The sequence below is a fragment of the Callospermophilus lateralis genome, chromosome 3 (genome assembly GCF_048772815.1).
Source record: "Callospermophilus lateralis isolate mCalLat2 chromosome 3, mCalLat2.hap1, whole genome shotgun sequence".
Taxonomy (NCBI): domain Eukaryota; kingdom Metazoa; phylum Chordata; class Mammalia; order Rodentia; family Sciuridae; genus Callospermophilus; species Callospermophilus lateralis.
This window is the reverse complement of record NC_135307.1, coordinates 35,645,419-35,665,001: the sequence shown is the minus strand read 5'-3', so window position 1 is coordinate 35,665,001 and position 19,583 is coordinate 35,645,419. Positions and strand designations below refer to the sequence as shown.

The 19,583-nt window shown below is 40.3% G+C and overlaps 1 protein-coding gene across 4 annotated transcripts; it reads left to right on the top strand.

Annotated features, from left to right (window-relative positions):
- The first annotated feature begins 9,721 nt into the window (after positions 1-9,721).
- On the top strand, positions 9,722-19,450 carry Haus4 (HAUS augmin like complex subunit 4). 4 transcript variants are annotated; one of them, XM_076848161.2, is made up of 11 exons: positions 9,722-9,864; positions 11,252-11,503; positions 11,629-11,705; positions 14,475-14,617; positions 14,706-14,837; positions 15,263-15,397; positions 17,238-17,334; positions 18,012-18,157; positions 18,295-18,425; positions 18,760-18,828; positions 18,972-19,450. In XM_076848161.2, the coding sequence occupies exons 3-11, from the start codon at positions 11,651-11,653 to the stop codon at positions 19,153-19,155; spliced, it is 1,092 nt and encodes a 363-aa protein (XP_076704276.2). In that variant the 5' UTR covers positions 9,722-9,864; positions 11,252-11,503; positions 11,629-11,650; the 3' UTR covers positions 19,156-19,450. The 4 variants fall into 4 exon arrangements, with proteins under 4 accessions (XP_076704276.2, XP_076704275.2, XP_076704277.2 ...); XM_076848160.2 differs by having other exon boundaries at positions 9,722-10,045; XM_076848162.2 differs by lacking the exon at positions 11,252-11,503.
- The last annotated feature ends 133 nt before the right edge of the window (positions 19,451-19,583 follow it).

The window sequence follows — 19,583 nt, the reverse complement described above, 5'->3', positions numbered from 1 at the left end:
TTACTGCTGTTAAAATGTTAAAATGCCAATATATCATAAACAAATGAATAGGCATGAGGCATACTCCATTTACTAACAATTAAAGGTCATATAGACAATAGCAGTAATAAGTAAAAAGGGTGAATCTGCTAAGTCTTTCAAAATGCTGCAGATTTGATATATATTCATTTTAGGCTAATTGTAGATGAATTGATTTTTTTTTTTTCCTCTTTTGTGGTGCTGGGGATTAAACACAGGGCCTTGTGCATGTGAAGCAAGCACTCTACCAACTGAGCTATATTCCCAGCCAGATCCATTTTCTTAACCTCTATCACTTAGTCTCATACTGAAAATGCTGACTCCTCAGGACAGACATTCCACACTTGGGGATTATTCCAAGATGATGTCCAGTCATCCTGGGAATTCCATAAAAGGGGCCTCTGAGTGAGAGGGGGAGAGGTCAGGTTCATTCAACAGGGTACTAGTGGGTGAAATGTACTTCTTAGAGATAAATTTTCTTTTTCTTTCTTTTTTTTTTTTTTTTTTTTTTGTGGGGCTGGGGATTGAACCCAGGGTCTTGTGCATGCTAGGCAAGCACTCTACCAACTGAGCTATATCCCCAGCCCTTAGAGATAAATTTTCTAAAACTAGACTACTTGTTCTGTAGGCCTGGGGAAACCAAAAAACTTGTGTAGCTTTACATCTGTCCCTTCAGTTTTTTTTTTTTTTTTTTTTTTTTTTACTCTGGGGATCCTAACTGCTCTGTCATCTGACCTTTTGTTTCTTGTGATTTTGGCCTCCCTCTGTTCCTAATCTAACTGGATCTTTTCCTTCTAGGTCTGTGCTGATCTGTCTCAGCCCTGGGACTCCCTAAGACACTTCTTGCCAATAGGCTGCTATTCCTCTCTTCCCAAGGAAGACATAACACCTTAGAAGAGCAGGCTGTGATAGAATAACCCCAGCTGCCCCACATCATCAGTGGTGGGCTCCCCATGTGTGTCCTGCATCCCACCCTGGAGCCTCCATTTTTCCTGTTTGCTGGGAGACTACTCCTCTTTAATTAATAGTGAGAAATTCATGAGGTAGTGTGAAGGTAGACACTGTTTGGTCAACTTGCCACCCAATTTTCATCAGCAGCCACTAGTTCTGAGGTGAAGAAAGGGTCTGACAGCAGAGTTAAACACTTTGCTCTGGACACTTCTAGTTGCCATGGGCCCAAATGTGGATTATCAAGAACTAGGCTGGGGAGGTTCTCTCTCTGCTTAAGTCCTTAGAGACCTGACTGTCCTGCCCTCCACCACCTGGAGCTCTTGAGGCTAGGGAAATGCCAAGATTCCATTTATAATTAGATTGGGGATTCCTCAGTCTGGGAGGAGGTAGAGAAAGCTATATCTAAGCACATAAAGCCAGTTGGATAAGGCCTTCAGACTGTACCTATAAACAAAAAGAAGAGCAATAGTATTGAAATAAAAGATTGGGGGGAAAAAAAACAGGTAAGCTAAAACGTCTTTATTTAGTTTTTCGTTTTAGAAACACCAATAAATACCCTAGAGCTGGCTGGGGTTATTCAGAGCTCTTATGATAAGGCTCCACAAAGGTCTAGCCAATCTCAGTCCTCTCTGATATTTTCTACTTTGCAGACTGGGCCTCTGCTGTGCCAATCTTATTGAGGACCTTGGAACATGTGCATTTGGCCCCAATTGTAAAGGACTAAGGCTTGACCTTGAAAACAAAAGCAAGTTGTTACTGGGACTTTTAGATGAGATCAGTCTAACTGTGATAGGAGAACAATCATCAGAGGCAAATTCTGTTTACTGCAGGTGTTATTTCACCTCCATTCTTACTTGGAAAGGATAGTGCTGACCCAAATGAAGGGAACCAGGGTGCCATACAAGCAGGGAGGGACAGGTCAGGAGGAATAACTACTGAAAGGTACTAGTTAGGCTTAGGAGGTTAGAACCAAGAGAGGTTGATTTTAGAAAATAATCCAGTTACCTCATTTTATTAATGAAGAAATAGAAACTGAGTGATGATGTGATTTACCCAAGGTCACAGCTGAATGAAGACTAACTTTTGAAGACTAATAAAGGACTGTTTCCCTCTCTTCCTATGTTTCATCACAGGAACTCCACAAGTGAGCAGAAAAGCTTTATTTATCATTGTAAGTGAGATTCACACTTCATTATGACAGAGAATGCAGGAAAGACAAGAAACACGAGCAACAATATTGAAAACTTTGGGTTCTTACCAGTGCTTTTTCGTTAATTAGGACTAACTAGTCAAAGTACCTTTAGTAGGACTTTAGGAAAAGCACGAGAAATATATTGCAAGACAGTCCCTGCCCTTGAGGAGGTCACAGTCTAGCCAGAGAGACACACACATAAAATGACTTGAGAAGATTACAAGCAACTTGTCAACAAGTGCAAAGTAATTGATTGTTACAAATAAAAGACCTAATGCCGCAGGGTACAGAGCATTGATGAGTGAGACTTTGGTTTTGACTGTAGATCAGAAGGTGACAGCAATCAGGCTAAATTCTGCCCCCAAATGCATTGAGTTTAGACCACTGGAAGAATTGTTGCTGTTATTCTTGGTGCTGGATATTGGACTCAGGGCCTTTGTGCATGCTAACACACTCTGCCACTGAGTTTATACCCCCAGCCCTGTCTATTTTCTTTTTAATATTTTATTAGTTGTTGGTGGACCTTTATTTACTTTTATGTGGTGCTGAGAATCGAACCCAGTGCCTCACACATGCTAGGCAAGTGCTCTACCACTGAGCTACAGCCCTAGCCCTATTTTCTTTTTTTTATATTAAACCCTAGTTGATAAGAAGAAAATGCCAGCTAATAAGTGCAGAAGAAAAGATAGAATTGGAGGGGCAGGGAAGCATTTTGTGAACTCCAATAGAATTATTGATTCTGGCAAAAATTATTAATTAGTGTTTTAAAAAAAATAGGTGAGGCTGGGCCTGGTGGTGCATGTCTGGAATACCAGCTATTCAGGATGCTGAGGCAGGAGGGTTGTCAGTTCAAAAGCAATCTGAGCAAGACCCTGACTCAAAATTTGAAAAAAGGGATGGAATGGAGCTTAGTGGTATAGTGCTTGCCTAGCATGTGCAAGGTGCCGAGTTGAATCCCTAATACAGAAAAAAAAAAAAAAAAGTTGAAACTGCTGAGAGACTTAAGGGGTTAACAATTCAATGCACAGTTTTGGATTCTCTATTGGTATAAATAAATTACTATAGAAGATATTTTGAGTCAATTAGAAACATTGAAATATGGACAGGAGATTAGTTTAGGTGAAGATTTACTGAGCTAGAACAATCAAAATCATTAACAAGGGGCTGGGGTTGTGGCTCAGTGGTAGAGTACTCACCTAGCATGCACGGGCACTGGGTTGGATTCTCAGCACCACATAAATGTAAAATGGGGATAGTGTGTCCACCTAAAACTAAAAGTAAATAAATAAATAAAATTAACAAGCAGGTTCCAAATCCATATTTGTAGGATAATCACATTTTGTTTTTAAAATGTCTACCCGGGCACAGTGGTGCATGCCTGTAATCCCAGTGGCTCAGGAGGCTGAGACAGGAGGATCGGGAGTTCAAAGCCAGCCTCAGCAAAGGCAAGGTTCTAAGCAACTCAGTGAGACCTTGTCTCTAAATAAAATACACAATAGGACTGGGAATGTGGCTCAGTGTTTGAGTGCCCCTGAGTTCAATGCCCAGTACCAAAAAATAAAATGTCTATTTATTTGTGAATAAAAAATCTAAAAGGATTTTCACTAAGATGTTATCAGTGATATGAGTGATGAGAATATGTTTTTTGTTATCCTACATTTTCTATTTGTATGCAATACATGTGTATTGCCTCAATAATAAAAGTAAGCTATTACAAATAAAATAACTTGTTGCCAACATTTACAATTTGGGAGATTTCATATAAAAATTTGATTCTTATTTGTGAAGAACTGCATCTCTAAAGTTTTTTGAATAATCAGAAGATATATCACCCTGGGCTTCCATTACCACTTGGCAGCAGTGGCTTTGCTGTTGCCACTCTATAGAGTGACCACACACATCACTAGACATCAGGTCTAGATGTCCACTGGAATTGAATGATGGATGATCCTTTTTTTTTTTTTTTTTTTTTTTTTTTAGTATTTATTTAGTATTTAGTATTATTTGCGGACACAACATCTTTGTTTGTATGTGGTGCTGAGAATCGAACCCGGGCTGCACGCATGCCAGGCGAGCACGCTACCGCTTGAGCCACATCCCCAGCCCCCTTTTTTTTTTTTTTAAGAGTTTTATTTTAATTCTTTAATACCCAGCATGCATTCCTCATTTCTTTGTGTGTAAGGGGTCGGGGTGGTCTATGAAAGTCGGGGTGGAACCCAGGGCCATGGCACATACTAGGCTAGCACTCTGCCACTGAGCTACATCCTAGCCCTGATGGGTACACCAGTCCTGATAGGTACTTCTTTATTTGATATATTCCCTTAGTTTACCTAGTCACAGTACCCACACTCTAAAGTCTGTCCTTCACACATTGTATACCTGCCTGGCTCCTGTAGATGTTAAGGGCAGTAACTCTTGATTTGGATGATTCTGATGAGTTCCCTATCTATACAGTCTTCAATTGTTAATCATTTAAAGAAACCAATATATTAGTTTTGAAATGCTACCCAAGAAAAAAACATCAATTCCAGAATGATCTGTGCCTTCCTTTTTTTCTTTTTTTTTTTTTTAAATAAGGCAAACCAGTCATGGGAAACCCAGATGTAATAATCTCCTTAGCTACTCTGGTTGCATATTGTAAATTAGATGAGAAAAATTTATCTTTGGTAAATAGAATATAGAAAGTATACTAAATTGCCAACTTCTTCAAAGTTTTGCTTTTTTTTTTTTTTAACCAAAATACGTAATCATAGAAGACATTTCAAAATTCACAATGTTAAGTTCTTCCCAGGCATAAAACTCTAAATGCCCTTTGGATGGTCTGTTTCTCCCAATGGTTCTAATAAGATTTTTTTTTTTTTTTTAAAGGAAGAGTGAGAGAGAATTTTTTTTTTAATGTTTATTTATTTATTTATTTATTTTAGTTTTCGGCCGACACAACATCTTTGTTTGTATGTGGTGCTGAGGATCAAACCCTGGCCAGGCGAGCGCGCTACCGCTTGAGCCACATTTCCAGCCCCTCTAATAAGATTTTTTGAAGGAGAAAATCTCCCCCATATGCAACTCAGTGTAAGACAGTGTTACCATTAGTTTAAAATCCAGGGAAATACTTTTATCAGCTTGGCACACGCTTTCAAATTATAGCAGCATACCCAATTGTTATAACAAGAACTGCACACGTGTTTCCTGTCTAGCTTTTCAAAATGATACACTAGTCTTCCTCTCTGATTCCTCTCATATTCCTTTGGTAAAAACTGTTACTGTTTCAGTCTGTCCCATTTTTTAGTCAAATTTCTCATTTTTTTTTAATATCTAAAATTTCTTATCAGGCCTAGTTTATATGCTAGTTCTCTGTAGGTTCTCAAAGTAAAACCAGTTTATATAACAAGTTTCTGTGATCAGATAGGCAACCCTTGAAAACACAAAGGGCAGGGTTTGAAATCTTCTTTGAAGCATTAAGCAATTGCAAAAATGGCACATTATGAACATTTGTTCTGAAATTTTCATTTGATGCCATAGGTTGATTACATATTTTATCTTCTTGTTTTCTTCTCAAATCATGTACTTAACAATGGGCATGAAATTTTCTGGCTTAGTCATCAATCGTTGTCACTCTGAATACCTTCATTTTCCACTCTTGAAAATAATTCTGAAATCTTTTGACTGCAAGTAAAATTTTTTCTTCCTGAAACTAGTTTCTCAGTCCATAATATCAAAATATATTCAAATACTTTCAAAGTGGTATAGTAAGGGAGGATTGAACCCAAAGATGCTTTACCACTGAGCTACATCCCCAGCCCTTTTTATTTTTTCTTTGTTTATTTATTTTTTGGTGGTGCTTGGGATTGAACCCAGAGCCTTGTGCGTGGGAGGCAAGCATTCTACCAACTAAGCTGTATACCCAGCCCCCACCCCCAACCCTTTTTATTTTGAGACAGGGACTCACTAAATTGATGAGGCTGGCTTTGAACTTGCAATATCCTTGTAAATTTTCATTCTTCTTGGTAATTTTATTTTATGTTTTCAGTACTGGGGTTCTCTACCACTAAGCTGTATCCCAGTCCTTTTTAGTTTTTGTTGTTGTTGCTTGTTTATTTTTCAGGGCTGGGGATTGAACCAGGGCCTCCATATTTGGGAAAGTACTTTACCGCTGAGCCACATCCTCAGCCCCTTTTTAGTTTTTGTTTTGAGAGAGTCTGGCAAACTTGTCTCAAAATTGCAATTCTCCTGCCTCAGCCTCCTTAGTATCTGGAATTCCAGGCTCTTCTTTGTAATTTTAAACAATGCAACAAAGAACTGTTCAAGTCTGAAAAGTTAAGTGAACTTTTTCTCAGACTCCCATTTACATTTATCATCAAGTTAAGAACATATCTATGGCAGGAAGATAGCAAGTTCAAAGCCAGCCTCATCAGTTTAGTTAGACTCTGTCTCAAAACAAAAAGATCAAAAGGGCCAGAATATAGCTCAGTGGTATAGCATCCCAGTACTCCAAAAAAAAAAAAAGCATACTTGAGCATGTCTTGGCCACAGCATTAAAGAGCACTTAAGAAGCTGAATGATTGTATTTTGCATATGGCATACCAGAAACTGAGATGAACAACACTGATGACATTGACCTATAAAGGCCAAGCATTCCACAGAAGAAACAAAACCATTTAAGGTATTAGAACTGGGGGAGGGGAGTGTTTAAAAATTTATTATTTCAACAAATAAATTCATTTTTTCAACAAATAAATGCCTCTTATCCTATATGCCCTGAGATTGATAACTTGGGGTGATAGAGGAAGTGCCTCCTTGAATACAAACCCAAACAAATCAAGATTTTAAAGGAGATTTCATATTACCTCTCAACAACAAAAAAGACATGAACTTAAAAAAATGAATTATTGATACTAGTAACATGTATGAATCTCAAAAGTAATTATGCTGAATGAAAAAAAAAAAACAAGCCAACAAAAAGGAGTATTTATTTATAAAAATCTAGAAAGTACAAACTAACTTATAATGGCAGGGAGCAAATCAGAGGTTGACCAAAGATAGAAAAGATGGAGAGGAATTGCAGAGGGACATAAATACACTTTTATTTTTATTTTTTAGTTACCAGGGATTGAAACTATGGGTGCTTTACCGTTAAGTTACATTCCCAGTCATTTGTATCTTTTATTTTGAGACAGGTTCTTGCTAAGTTTCAAAGGGTCTCTTTGTCAACCCTGGCCTCGAATTGCAATCCTCTTGCCTCAGCTTCAACCAGTTGCTGGGATTACAGGCATGTGCCACCATATCCAGCACAAAGAAACTTTAGGAGGGCGATGAATATTTTCATTATCTTGAGTAGTGATGGGTTCACTGGCATATAATTATAGCAAAATTTATTTAATTGTACACTTTAAATATCGTATGCCAAAAAACCTCAAGAAAGCTTAAAAATATGTTCTGGAAAATGGGAAGGAGAAAGACAGAAAAGTGGGGAAGAGAGAGAAAATTCTAGGACCTCTCTTCATAATTCTTTCTTGCTCAAGGACACAAGATGGTGTCTGATTGTAAGATTTTTTTTCACAGTACTTCACTGCATTTTTAACTGCCAGGATGGTCTATAAGCCTCAACTTTAGTCTTATGCTAGTCCATAAAATCCCTCATGCTGGTTCTATCTCCTCTTGGACCTGAAATGCAGTTTATACTTCTTGTCTCTGCCTCCATTTGCTGGGATGTTTCTTCCGTTCTAAATGATCCAAATTTTTTCTCTCCTTTCAGGCCTAGCGAAAATAAGATTTATTTCACAGTCTTTCCTATCTGTTTCTGCAGAAAAAAATTCTGTATTCTCTTCAAGTTTCTCTAGTTTTTTTAATCTAAACTGCTCTTTTGACACCTATTTGCTGCCTTGTATTATTTTCTTTTCATGTGCATCTTCTCAACAAGACTATGAACTTCTTCAGAGCAGAGACTAAGTCATATATATATATTTTTGTCTCTGCCAAGGCACTTAATAATAAGTGCTTAATAAGTGTCAATTTAAAACATCTCACTTTTGTAGTCTTTCCAATGCACTTTCTAGCCATTATCTCATTTGATCATTACATCAACACTTATGAGATTGGAGAAGCTTGAAATATGTTATTTCCTCCTTTTGACAGATAAGGAAACCTGAAGCCCAAGGTCACACAGCTTGTTAGAGAGAGACAGGGAACAGACAATTGAGAGAAAGGTCTGATCCAATTCAAAGTTTCCCACCACTGTCTTCTGCATCCTGCCGCCTGAAGACAAGACTTCTGCATGCTTCGCCTCCTCATTCCCCAAGTACTTCAGAGCTACTTAGCCAAAGCTTTGTAGTCCATATTTGAGAACTCGACAAATTTGGGAGATGAAATTTCAGTAGGTTTCTGATCAGTCACCAAAGCATGCTTGCTATTTTGTCCAAGTGCTGTTTGTTAGGGACATTATGCCTGATATTTAATGATGCTGCACTACAGAATTGAAGAAGCATAAATGATTTTTAAAAGCTTTAGAAAATGACAGCACTCTAGTGTTAAACATCAAAGGAGGCAGCTGAGAAGCTGACCAAGGATATGAAATTTCTGCACTGGACCACATCATTCCTCCATTATGTATACTGGTAGAATTTTCTAGCTGGTACTATAGGAAAAAGTGAAACATTCCATTTGTCAGCACACCTGCCCCGAGAGGTCCCCCAGATTCTTCTCTAATGCAAGAGTTGATAACCCTGGTGTGGTTTACACACACACACACACACACACACACACACATTATTTTTTCTCTTTTTTTCCCTAGTGCTGGAGATTGAACCTGGAGCCTCACGCTGGGCAAGCACTTCACCACTGATCTACACTCCCAGCCCATTATTTTATTTTTTAGAATTCATCTCCTAACTAGATTAGATTCCAGTCAACTTTGCAAAAAGGGTGCAGGTGGGAGTGGGGGCTGGGTTTAAGACAGAGGTAAACGAAGAATGAGAGATAAAGCAGAGGGCAAAGGAGCCTGAGAAAGGATAGCAGACCCAAAATGCAGAGAGCTGTGCGAGGCAAGAGGTGAGCCAAGCCCAGACGGGGCTACCCGCAGGATGCGGGATGGAGGCAGGTCTAGGAAGGTTCAGCAGACCGTTATGGCAGGTTTAGGTTTCTGGGCTGCTACCTTGACTTTAACCTCTCCGCGCCTTAGTTTTCCCCTCTGTAGAATGGGTATGATGGTAACTTCCCCGTAGGAAGCTGTAAGAACTAAATGAAGCAAGACGAGGAAAGTAAACGTTTGACATAGCGCCTGACTCATCGTAGGCCCTCAATAATGTGACTTATGAATACCATTTTCCCAACATTTGTCCGTAAACTGGGAAAGGTACCAAGAAGGCACCAAACAACATTCCTGAGACCGCTCTTCCGCAGACAGTTCCACAACCCCAGTTCGCGGCCGTTAGAAACCAAGGACGCGCGCCAGGAGAGGGGCGGGATCTGTCGTTCCCGCCTTGAGTTGGCCCCGCCCCCCTCCCTGCGGCCTCTTGTGCACTTTGGGCTCCAGCCCTTTGACCCGGCCTTCCCGCGCGGTCCTCCCGGACCTGGCTTCCCCCCGGTTCTGCGCGGGGCCCGAGTGAGAAGTTCCGGAGCCCCGCTGGCTGGGTGTCGACGCGGTCCGCCAGCCCGCCCAGCCCCCCTCGGCACTGCCTCGGGAGCTACAGCTTCCCCAGAGTGTGCAGGTTTGCTTTCGAGGGGTGGCGGGCTGCGCTGCGGGAGAGGAGCGCTCGGAGGGTCAATCCGGCCAGCCCTCGGTCTCCGGCCGCGGAGGCCGCCCTCGCCCTTGAGAATCCTTGGCCGCCCAGACAGAAGAAGAGTTGGCGCCGGAGAGCCCGTACTGCATTTTGATTCATCTTGGGCCTTGTAAGGGTCACATCTTGTGAAAATACCTGTAAAATCAATTTAACGTTCAGTGCAGCGTGTAAAAACAGCTCTAAGAATTTAAAAGACGCCTGAGTCAGAACATTTAAATGCTTGGGTCCCTGTAGCAGCGTTTTAACACGTCTAAGTGCAGAGGGTGGAGAATCGAGCCTGATTGCCGCCACCGTTCACGCCCTGTAACATTTTAAAAGGGTAAAGAAAAATACCCATAAAAAAACCTCTAGGGAGGGAACAGCTGACTTATTGAAATTTGGATTGGTCCTCATTTTCATGTGCGAAATTTGCCTGCAAAACTTTTTATTTGCTGGCTTAGATCAACAATAAACCGAATTGTTAAAAATATTGAGCTTAACTAAATAGTGGCTTTTGTTGACAAGTCGATTGTGTTATTAATTCTTAAAAGTCTCATCCAAGGCAGGAGTAGTTATCATAGCTTTGCAGGTGGAAAAAAGTTTGGCATAAAAAAAGCATTTCCCTTAAATTCACACAGAAGCAACAGTGGAGCTGTAGATTAAGTACTAGCATTCTAGAAGCCTTCTTAGCTGCGGCCCCCAGTAGACCATGTTACAAAACAAATGAGTAGTTACTTTGATGTTACTCATAAAAGGAGTGAGTAAACCAAATGTTCTGTGAACATGAAGTGTTAAATCATAATGACCTTCAATGTCTGTTTTGCTTTGGGAGACTCAGCTGCCCTTTGGAGTTTGATACCTCACCAAGAGTAGAGGGTGGAGCAAAAACATAACATGGAAAATAATGTCAAAGGAAGAATTTTGTCTTCTGAGTCCAAACAGTGCTCATCTTTACTGCCCCTCTAAGGTCATTCTTTTCTGTGTGTTCCATTATTCTGGCAAAACAGCTGGAGCTCAGGACCCAGTCTCGCTGCATTAACTACACCTTTGCCTCACTCTGTCTGCACTGACCTGTCAGTCTTCCTGTCATGCTCTTTCCTCCAGGTGCTCTTTACTAATGCTGTTATGTGAAAACCAGTTGTTGTGCAACTGTGGAATGATCTGTCATTCCTGAAGGATGATTCTAGAATTTAATGATTAAAAACTACCAACAATTCTTCAATGATGGACACACACACACACACACACACACACACACAATTATTGTGGAATTTGGTAGCTGAGTTATTTTGGGGGAAAAAAACAGACTTTTGATTGTTTTCTCCTCTTTCCCCAGTTCACTCATAACTGGAAAGCAGTAGCTCAGTTTTAACTTCAACATAATAATGGTGCTGGTGGGGGATCCTCCTGTTCAGACCTTGGTGAATTGGAAAGTTTCTTTTTTAGAAACAAGCTCCTCTTTTTAGAAAGCTTGGAACAAGTGGAGACATTTATGTGCTTGGAATGCCAAACATTTTGGCACTTGTAAGCCTGTCCATGAAACAGTGTGAGAGCTTGGAACCCTGGATTTGTGATATAGGCCCTCTCTGTAAGTAGCATCCCTGAGGTTCCTTCCCAGCTTGTGGATAAAAGAAACTCAATGCCAAGATAGTTTAATCTGGAGCAGCCAGCTATTTATTCATCTTTTGTTTTCTTTCATTTGGTTCCACACAGATAAGAATCCCAAGAAAATTAAATGGCATCTGGAGATTTCTGTTCCCCTGGACAAGGGATGGAAATACTTCAACAAGGTAAGGGTAGATATTTGCAAAAGGTTTGTTGACTTACCCAGAGAGGTCTTATTCAGGTTCTTGCCTTCTTTAATAAAGAGGATTTTTTTTTTTTTTTTTTGAATCAGGGATTGAACCCAGGGGAGCTTAACCACTGAGCCACATCCCCAGCCCTTTTTAATATTTTATTTAGAGAGGAGGTCTTACTGAGTTGCTAAATACCTTGCTAATCTGCTGAGGCTGGCTTTGAACTGGAGATCCTCCTGCCTCAGCCTCCTGAGTTGCTGGGATTACAGGCGAGCACCACTTTGCCGGCTAATAAAAAGGATTTGTGATGTCTTATCAGTTTGTTTTCTATTACAAAAGTCTAAGCTTCTGGGAAAACTAGGATACATGGGAATTCTTGAACAGTCTCTTAATGGAAACAGATTACCCTAACTCAACAGGAGTTGGTGTACTATATGCTTGTGCAGTAGCAAGCATATTTTAAAGATAAGGGTGGCTAGCTAATTCTTTGAAGGCTTCCTTCTTGAATTTTCTTATATCTTTTTTTTTTTTTTTTGTACTGGGGATTAAACCCAGGGACACTTAACCACTGAGCCACATCCTTAACCCTTTTTTATATTTTATTTAGAGTCTCATTGAGTTGCTTAGGGCCTAGCTAAATTGCTGAGGCTAGCTTTTGAACTCATGATCCTCCTGCCTCACCTTCCTGAGCGACTGGGATTACAGGTGTGTGCCACCACTCCCAACGAATTTTTTTCTTAATATATATATTTTTTAGGTTGGCACAATGTCTTCATTTTATATTTATGTGGTGCTGAGGATTGAACCCCGTGTCTCATGCATGCTAGGTTAACCCTCTACCACAGAGTCACAACCCCAGCCCCACTCCCAACGAATTTTCTCACATCTTATTCTTCAAAATCTCAGCTCCTGTTGGGTGCAATGACACATGCCTGTAATGCCAGTGACTCAGGAGGCTGAAGCAGGAGGATTGCAAGTTCAAAGCCAGCCTCAGCAATTCAGTGAGGCCCTGAGAAAATTGATGAGATACTGCCTTAAATAAAAAATAAAAAGGGATGGGGATATAGCTCAGTAGTAAAGCACCCCTGGGTTCAATCCCTAGTATCCCCATCACACACAGAAAGTCTCAGCTCCTTCTGTATCTTGAGTTCTCTCCATATCTTGAATCTTGTATTTCTTAAATTCTCCAAGAACTTGAATTTCCTATATTTTTACTATTTCCATATTGAATCCTTCAATATTTTAGAGGGGGAAGGGATGGGGGAAGAGGGAGAGAGGGAGAGAGGGTGAGAGGAAGAAGGGAAAGAGATACTGAGGCTCAAACTTATTATTCTCTAAAAGAACCTTAGGTATGATGTTCTAAAGGATGAAAATTTTAGTGTTTGGTAAGTAGATGTAGAAGATTCCAGCAGAGAGCACCCAGAAAAGAGATGGAAAAAAAGCTCTGACTATATGGAATAACTAGAGAATCCTAATTTCCCTCACTTTTTCTCATGCTTGTGCTCTTCTGTGTCTACATGCATTATTACTCAGTTCTACTTAAAATAATTAGAATTTGTTATTTTTTTTACATACTCTAAAGGTATATCTTTTCTTAGGCTTGCTTATATGACTAGAAATCACAGTCAAGTTGGAATTTTAGAATGTATGTTTTTCTATTTTGTTCAATAACTCTAGTAATTCTGAATGAATTTGGGGTACTGGATGATCTCTATTAAAATGTATTGTGTTTTTTAAGTTTTTTTTGTTGTTTGTTTGTTTGTAGTTGTAGATGACAGAATGCTTTTATTTTATTTTATTATTTTTATGTGGTGCTAAGGATTGAACACAGTGCCTCACACATGCTGGACACATGTTCTGCCACTGAGCTACATCCCAGCCCCTAAAATGTCTTTTACTGTTGATTTATTATTATTTTTGTGGTGCTGGGGATTGAACCCAGGGCCTTGTGCATGCAAGGAAAACACTTTACCAACTGAATTATATCCCCAGCCCAACCTTCTTTATTTCATGAGACAGGGTTTCACCAAGTTGCTGAGGCTGGCCTAGAACTTGTGACCCTCCTGCCTTAGCCTCCTGAGCTGCTGGTATTACAGGCTTGTGCCACCATGCCACACTTGTTGATTCTTTTTCTCCCATCTTTACCAACTGCATTTCCATTTTCTTCCCTCTCTTCCTGCCTTTCTTTTTGTGTGTTTGGGATCTGGGGATCAAACTCAGGGCCTCATGAATGCTAAGCACTGAGCTATATCCCTAGCCCATGCATTTCCATTACCTAAGTCCTTAACTTTATTGGGTACTCATTTCCCTTTGAAATGAGTTTTATCCACAGGCAAAGTGGCTTATGCCTGTGATCCCAGTGACTCAGGAACCTGAAGCAAAAGGATGAGAAGTTCAAGGACAGCCTCAACAACTTAGCAATACGATACCCTGTCTCAAAATAAAAAATAAGGGCTAGGGGTGTAGCGCAGGAGTAAAATGCCCCTGGGTTCATTCCTCAGTACCACAAAAAAAAAAAAAAAAAAAAAAAAGAGAGAGAGAGAGAAATAAAGAAATGAGTTTCATTTTACATCTTTGGATATAAAATAAATATTACTTTGAGTATTATTTCTAGTTTCTAATTTGTTAGTTTTTCCTTTTAAATTCATGAGATTTAGAAACTTTTCTAACCAAAAACCGAGGTGTTTTGGAAGTGAGTATTATGTTCAGTTATATAAACTAAGCATCCTTATCTTTTTGATTTTTTTGTCCCTGTGCCTTAAGTGTGTAGCAAGCAGTTTCCTCCTTGTAACCTGAGGGAGGAGGACCTGTTACAGAACCCCTATTTCAGTAAGCTGCTGCTGAGTCTCTCACAGCATATGGATGAGAGTGGCTTAAGTCTCCTCCTGGCAAAAGAGCAGGCTCAGGTAAGGGCCCTGAGAGAAGGGATGACTGGAGGAAGGGAAAGTTCTTTCAAGAGAGAGGTTTCTATCAGGGATATTTTTGGTTTTCTAGGCATGGAAGGAAATTCGACTGCATAAGACAACATGGTTGAGGTCTGAGATTTTACAGAGAGTCATTCAAGAGCTGCTTGTGGACTACTATGTGAAGACACAAGACACAAATTTAACATCTGAGGACAAAAAGGTGAGGCCAAAGAGATGAGGTAAGGTGTGTTACCAACTATAGAAATGACCAGGCCAAATGTGGCTTGCTTTGATAATGTGATCTAGGGCAAAGAAGAGCTTTGAGGAATGGGTTATTAAAAACAAAACGGGTTGTCACTCTTGAGATAGCTTACATTCTTCCTTGAATGTGTATCCACTTTCTAAAAACACCTCTGTCTCTGCCTTAAACAAAAGAAAAGAAAAACAAAAATGGACTGTAGTTATTGGGGAAAAGAGTGTGTTATCAAGGTTTTGAAATGGATTGACAGAAGGCATTCACAGCTGAAGGGGATGACAGCTGAAGAGAACTCTGAAAGTATGAGAACTGGTTCATGGGGATGGAACAGATGGAGTAGGAGATGTTTTATAGTCACCTCTTTTTGCTTTCTATTCTCTTTTTCTCAGTTTCATGAGACCCTTGAACAGCGGCTTCTTGTGACTGAACTGACACACCTCTTAGGTCCTAGCCAGGAGAAGGAGATACCTCCATTGCTAGGGCTGGAGAAGGCGGACCTTCTGGAGCTCATGCCACCCTCAGAGGTTGGGAGGAAAGAATACTGGGAACAAAGAAGCAAAATGTTTTATTGTTCCCCATATCTTTAAGATTTTTTGTTAAGCTTAATTGTTTTTGTCAAAATGATACATATCTATGGTGGGCAAACTCAAAGAATAAGAAAAATATTACATAGAAGCAAATAAAAGATGGAATACTGCATCTGAAAACATACTATTATTATAAAAGCTTGATATAAATAATATTATACCTTCTATGCATACATAGATAGTGTAATCTGTTTTGGTGTAATACATTGTGGATTTTTTTTCAAATCAAGAAATAGAATGAGCAGGATGTGGTGGTGCATGCCTGTAATCCCAGAGGCTTGGGAGGCTGAGGCAGGAGGATCGTAAGTTCAAAGCCAGCCTTAGTAACTTAGTGATCCTCCTTTAGTGAGAACCTGCCTCAAAATAAAAAATAATAAAAGGTTGGGGATGTGACTCAATGGTTGAACACCCCTGAGTTCAATTCCCATCATCAAATAAATAAATAAATAAATAGGATGATACCTGCGATAGCATTCTTAGCATAGTGTCTAGGCACATAGTGCTATGTTCTTTTTTAAAAAAAGATTTTTTTTTAGTTGTAGATGAATATAATACCTTTACCTTTATTTTATTTATTTATTTTTATGTGGTGCTGAGGATTGAACCCAGTGCCTCACACATGCCAGGCAAGTGCTCTACCACTGAGCCATAATCCCAACCCTAGTGCCATGTTTGTTTGTTTTTTTTAGTTATAGATAGGCACAATATTTTTATTTTGTTTATTTATTTTTATGTGGTGCTGAGGATTAAACCTAGTGCCTCACATGTGCAAGGCAAGTGCTCTACTACTGAGCCACAACCCCAGCCCATATGTTCTTTTTTTTTTTTTTTTTTTTTTTTTGGTGCTGGGGATTGAACCCAGGGCCTTGTGCATGCAAGGCAAGCACTCTACCAACTGAGCTGTATCCCCAACCCCCATATGTTCTTATACCATTAGTTTAAATCACTGCTAGGACTTCATTATATGGATATACCATAATTTGTTTAACCTTGTTGATGGGTATTAAGGTTATTTCCATATTTTTGCTGTTATAAACTATAGTGAGATGAACATGCTAGTTCATGTGTCTTTGCCTTTGTATATATTTTATTTCCCTAACATTTGTGCTAAAAATGGTATCACTAGATCAGAACATACATACATACACAGAACACATTGGTACATACTGCCACACTATTCTTCAGAAAGGTGTTTCTAGTATTCCTAGTTCCCATATTTTCACCAACAATGGGATTATATATATATATATATATATATAAGTTTTAGGTGGACTCAATATCTTTATTGTATTTCTATGAGGTGCTGAGGATTGAACCCAGTGCCTCACGCATGCCAGGCGAGCGCATGCCATATCCCTAGACCCCCAACCTCAGATCTTGACAGTCTTTTTACTTGTTTCTTTTTTTTATGATGCTGGGGATTAAATCTAGGGCCTCGTGTATGTTAGACAAGTTCTCCACCACTGAGCTACAACCCAGTCCCTCCTTTTGCTGATTTGATAAACTAAAAATGAGTCTCCCTGATGTCTCTTTAAAAATTTTTTTTTTTAATTTTGAGATAGGATCTTGTTAATTTGCATAGGATGAACTTAAATTTGTGATTGTTCTACATCCTAAGTAGCTGGGATTACATGTGCTCTGCCACACCCCACTTCTCTGATGGCTCTTGACATGTTTTCTGTGGTTAATATTAAGGTTGTATCATCACATATTCATTGGTGATATTTCCCTAGTTCTAACAGTCTGTTTGCAATGCCTTTTGCTTTGGTGGCTATAGGATTTTGTGCAGATGAAAGCTCGTCTCCAGCTGGAAGTGGAGGAACAGCTCAAGAGGAAATGTTTCACTCTACTCTGCTACCATGACCCCAACTCAGGTGAGTGCTGGTCCTCTGTTCTGCTCACAACTGGCCTTCAGGGTTCATGGTCTACTGTTTTGAAAATAATGTATTTGAAGTATCAGAGATACCTATGTGTTTGTTTCTGGTGGAATAAAAATAAATGTTTTTGTAAGGACTCCTTTGATTTAGCAAGGTGACAAGTGGAAGTGTTCTCCTGCTGCAGGAAGAGATGAGGTCTCTCCTCAGGAGGATCACAAAGGCAAAGGGAGGAGAGGTCAGGCCTATAGGTGTTCCCTTACCTTTTTCCCTCCCATCTGTGGCTTAAGAATTCAGGGCCAGTGTAAAACTGTGGTACACACCTGTAACCCAGAGATTTGGGTGGTCGGGGCTGGAGAATTGCAAATTTGAAGCCAGCCGGGGCAACTTAGTGAGACCTTGTCTCAAAATAAAAAATATAAAGGGCTGGGGATGTAGCTCAGTGGTAGAGCATCCCTGGGTTCAGTCCCTAGTTACACACAAACACACACACGCACACACACACACACCAGGAATCCAAAGTAAGAGTGAAGAGAACCTGACTATGAGAACCAGGCATCAGAAGAAAACCTGGGAAGTCAGACTTCAGAGCTAAATGTAGTACAGGGACATCGAATAAAGCCTTACAGAGGACAGTAGCAATTAGAATTTCACCAGCTCTTTATCTCTTTGCCCAGATGCTGACAGTGAAACCCTGAAGGCAGCAAAGGTATGGAAACTGGCAGAGGTCCTAGTGGGTGAGAAGCAGCAATGCCAGGATGCTAAGAACCAGCAGAAGGAGCAGCTGGTACTGTTGGAGAAAAAGAGTGCCACCTACTCTCAGGTGTGTGGAGGCAATGTGACAGTCTCCACTTTCCTTTACTCTGACCCCACAGCACATTTAGGCAAGTCAAGGATTTGATTTGCCCTCCTTTCTACTCTCTGTTCTTACACCTCTTCTGCTTACTCTTGGGGGATCAGGTACTTCTCCGCTGCCTTGCTTTGCTGCAGAGGCTTCTTCAAGAGCACCGACTGAAGACTCAGTCTGAGCTAGACCGCATCAATGCCCAGTACTTGGAAATCAAGTGCAGTGCCATGATCCTTAAGCTGAGGTAAGCTGTGAGTCTTGTGGATCTAAGGGATACTGTCTTATACCTCACCCCTCCATCTCTCATCCTTATCTCTTTTTTTTATTATGCCTAACATTTTGTGGATATCCAATAAATGCTGCACAGCAGCATTAGCCTTTGGAGTACCCAAAAGCTTTTTAATATTCTTGAGTCTTTTATTTTACAGACTTATGAAATAGGTGCTTTACTGTAAGATCAGTTGCTCAAGGATTCACAGTAACCTTGTTTATCCCATCATTGTTTAGCCTGCATCTTGACTGTGGGTAGGCATTGTGTTCATTCTTAACTCATGACATTTCTTTCTTTCCTCTGTCAGGATGGAGGAGCTAAAGATTTTGTCTGACACTTACACTGCTGAGAAAGTGGAAGTTCATCGTCTTATTAGGTGAGAACTCCCAGGAATCTGTATAATTATCCACAGCTTGTTCCCACTTCCTCCTGACTTGTTCATTTTAGCATGTTTCTTTTCTTGTCTACTTTCTGAGGACAAGCATCCTTATATTGAACCTTCTTTGCCCGGGCTCTTAGGGACCGTTTAGAGGGAGCCATTCGCCTACAAGAGCAGGACATGGAGAAATCTCGACAGGTTCTGAATACCTATGAGGTCCTTGGGGAGGAGTTTGACAGGCTGGTAAAAGAGTACACCCAGCTCAAGCAGGCAACTGAGAACAAGCGCTGGGCCCTCCAGGAATTCAACAAGGCCTACCACTGAGTGTCTGCAGAGCCAGGAAGCATGATTTACGCACACCACTGCTGCCTCCTGTTTCTGCTGAAGGGACCACCTCCACCTGGGGCTTCCTTCACTATAAGGGGGTGGGGGGCACTTGCTGAAAACACTGCAGTCCTTTAGGCATCCTCCTGAATTATTTCCCTTGTTTACAATGACTGGGTCTTTTTTGGAAAATGTAGCAAGCAGATTTATATAATTTTATGCATAGCTGTTTGTCAGTGTCAGTCCTGTGTTGTGTTTGATTATTTCATGAATAAAATGATGATGTTATATCTTAGGATTTTAGTTATTTTCCCTGAGTAAAGATGGAAAAAGAACATCAAAGTCTGTGTGGAGGGCTGGGGATATGGCTCAGTTGGTAGAGTGCTTGCCTAACATGCACAAGGCCCAGGGTTCAAACACCAGTACCA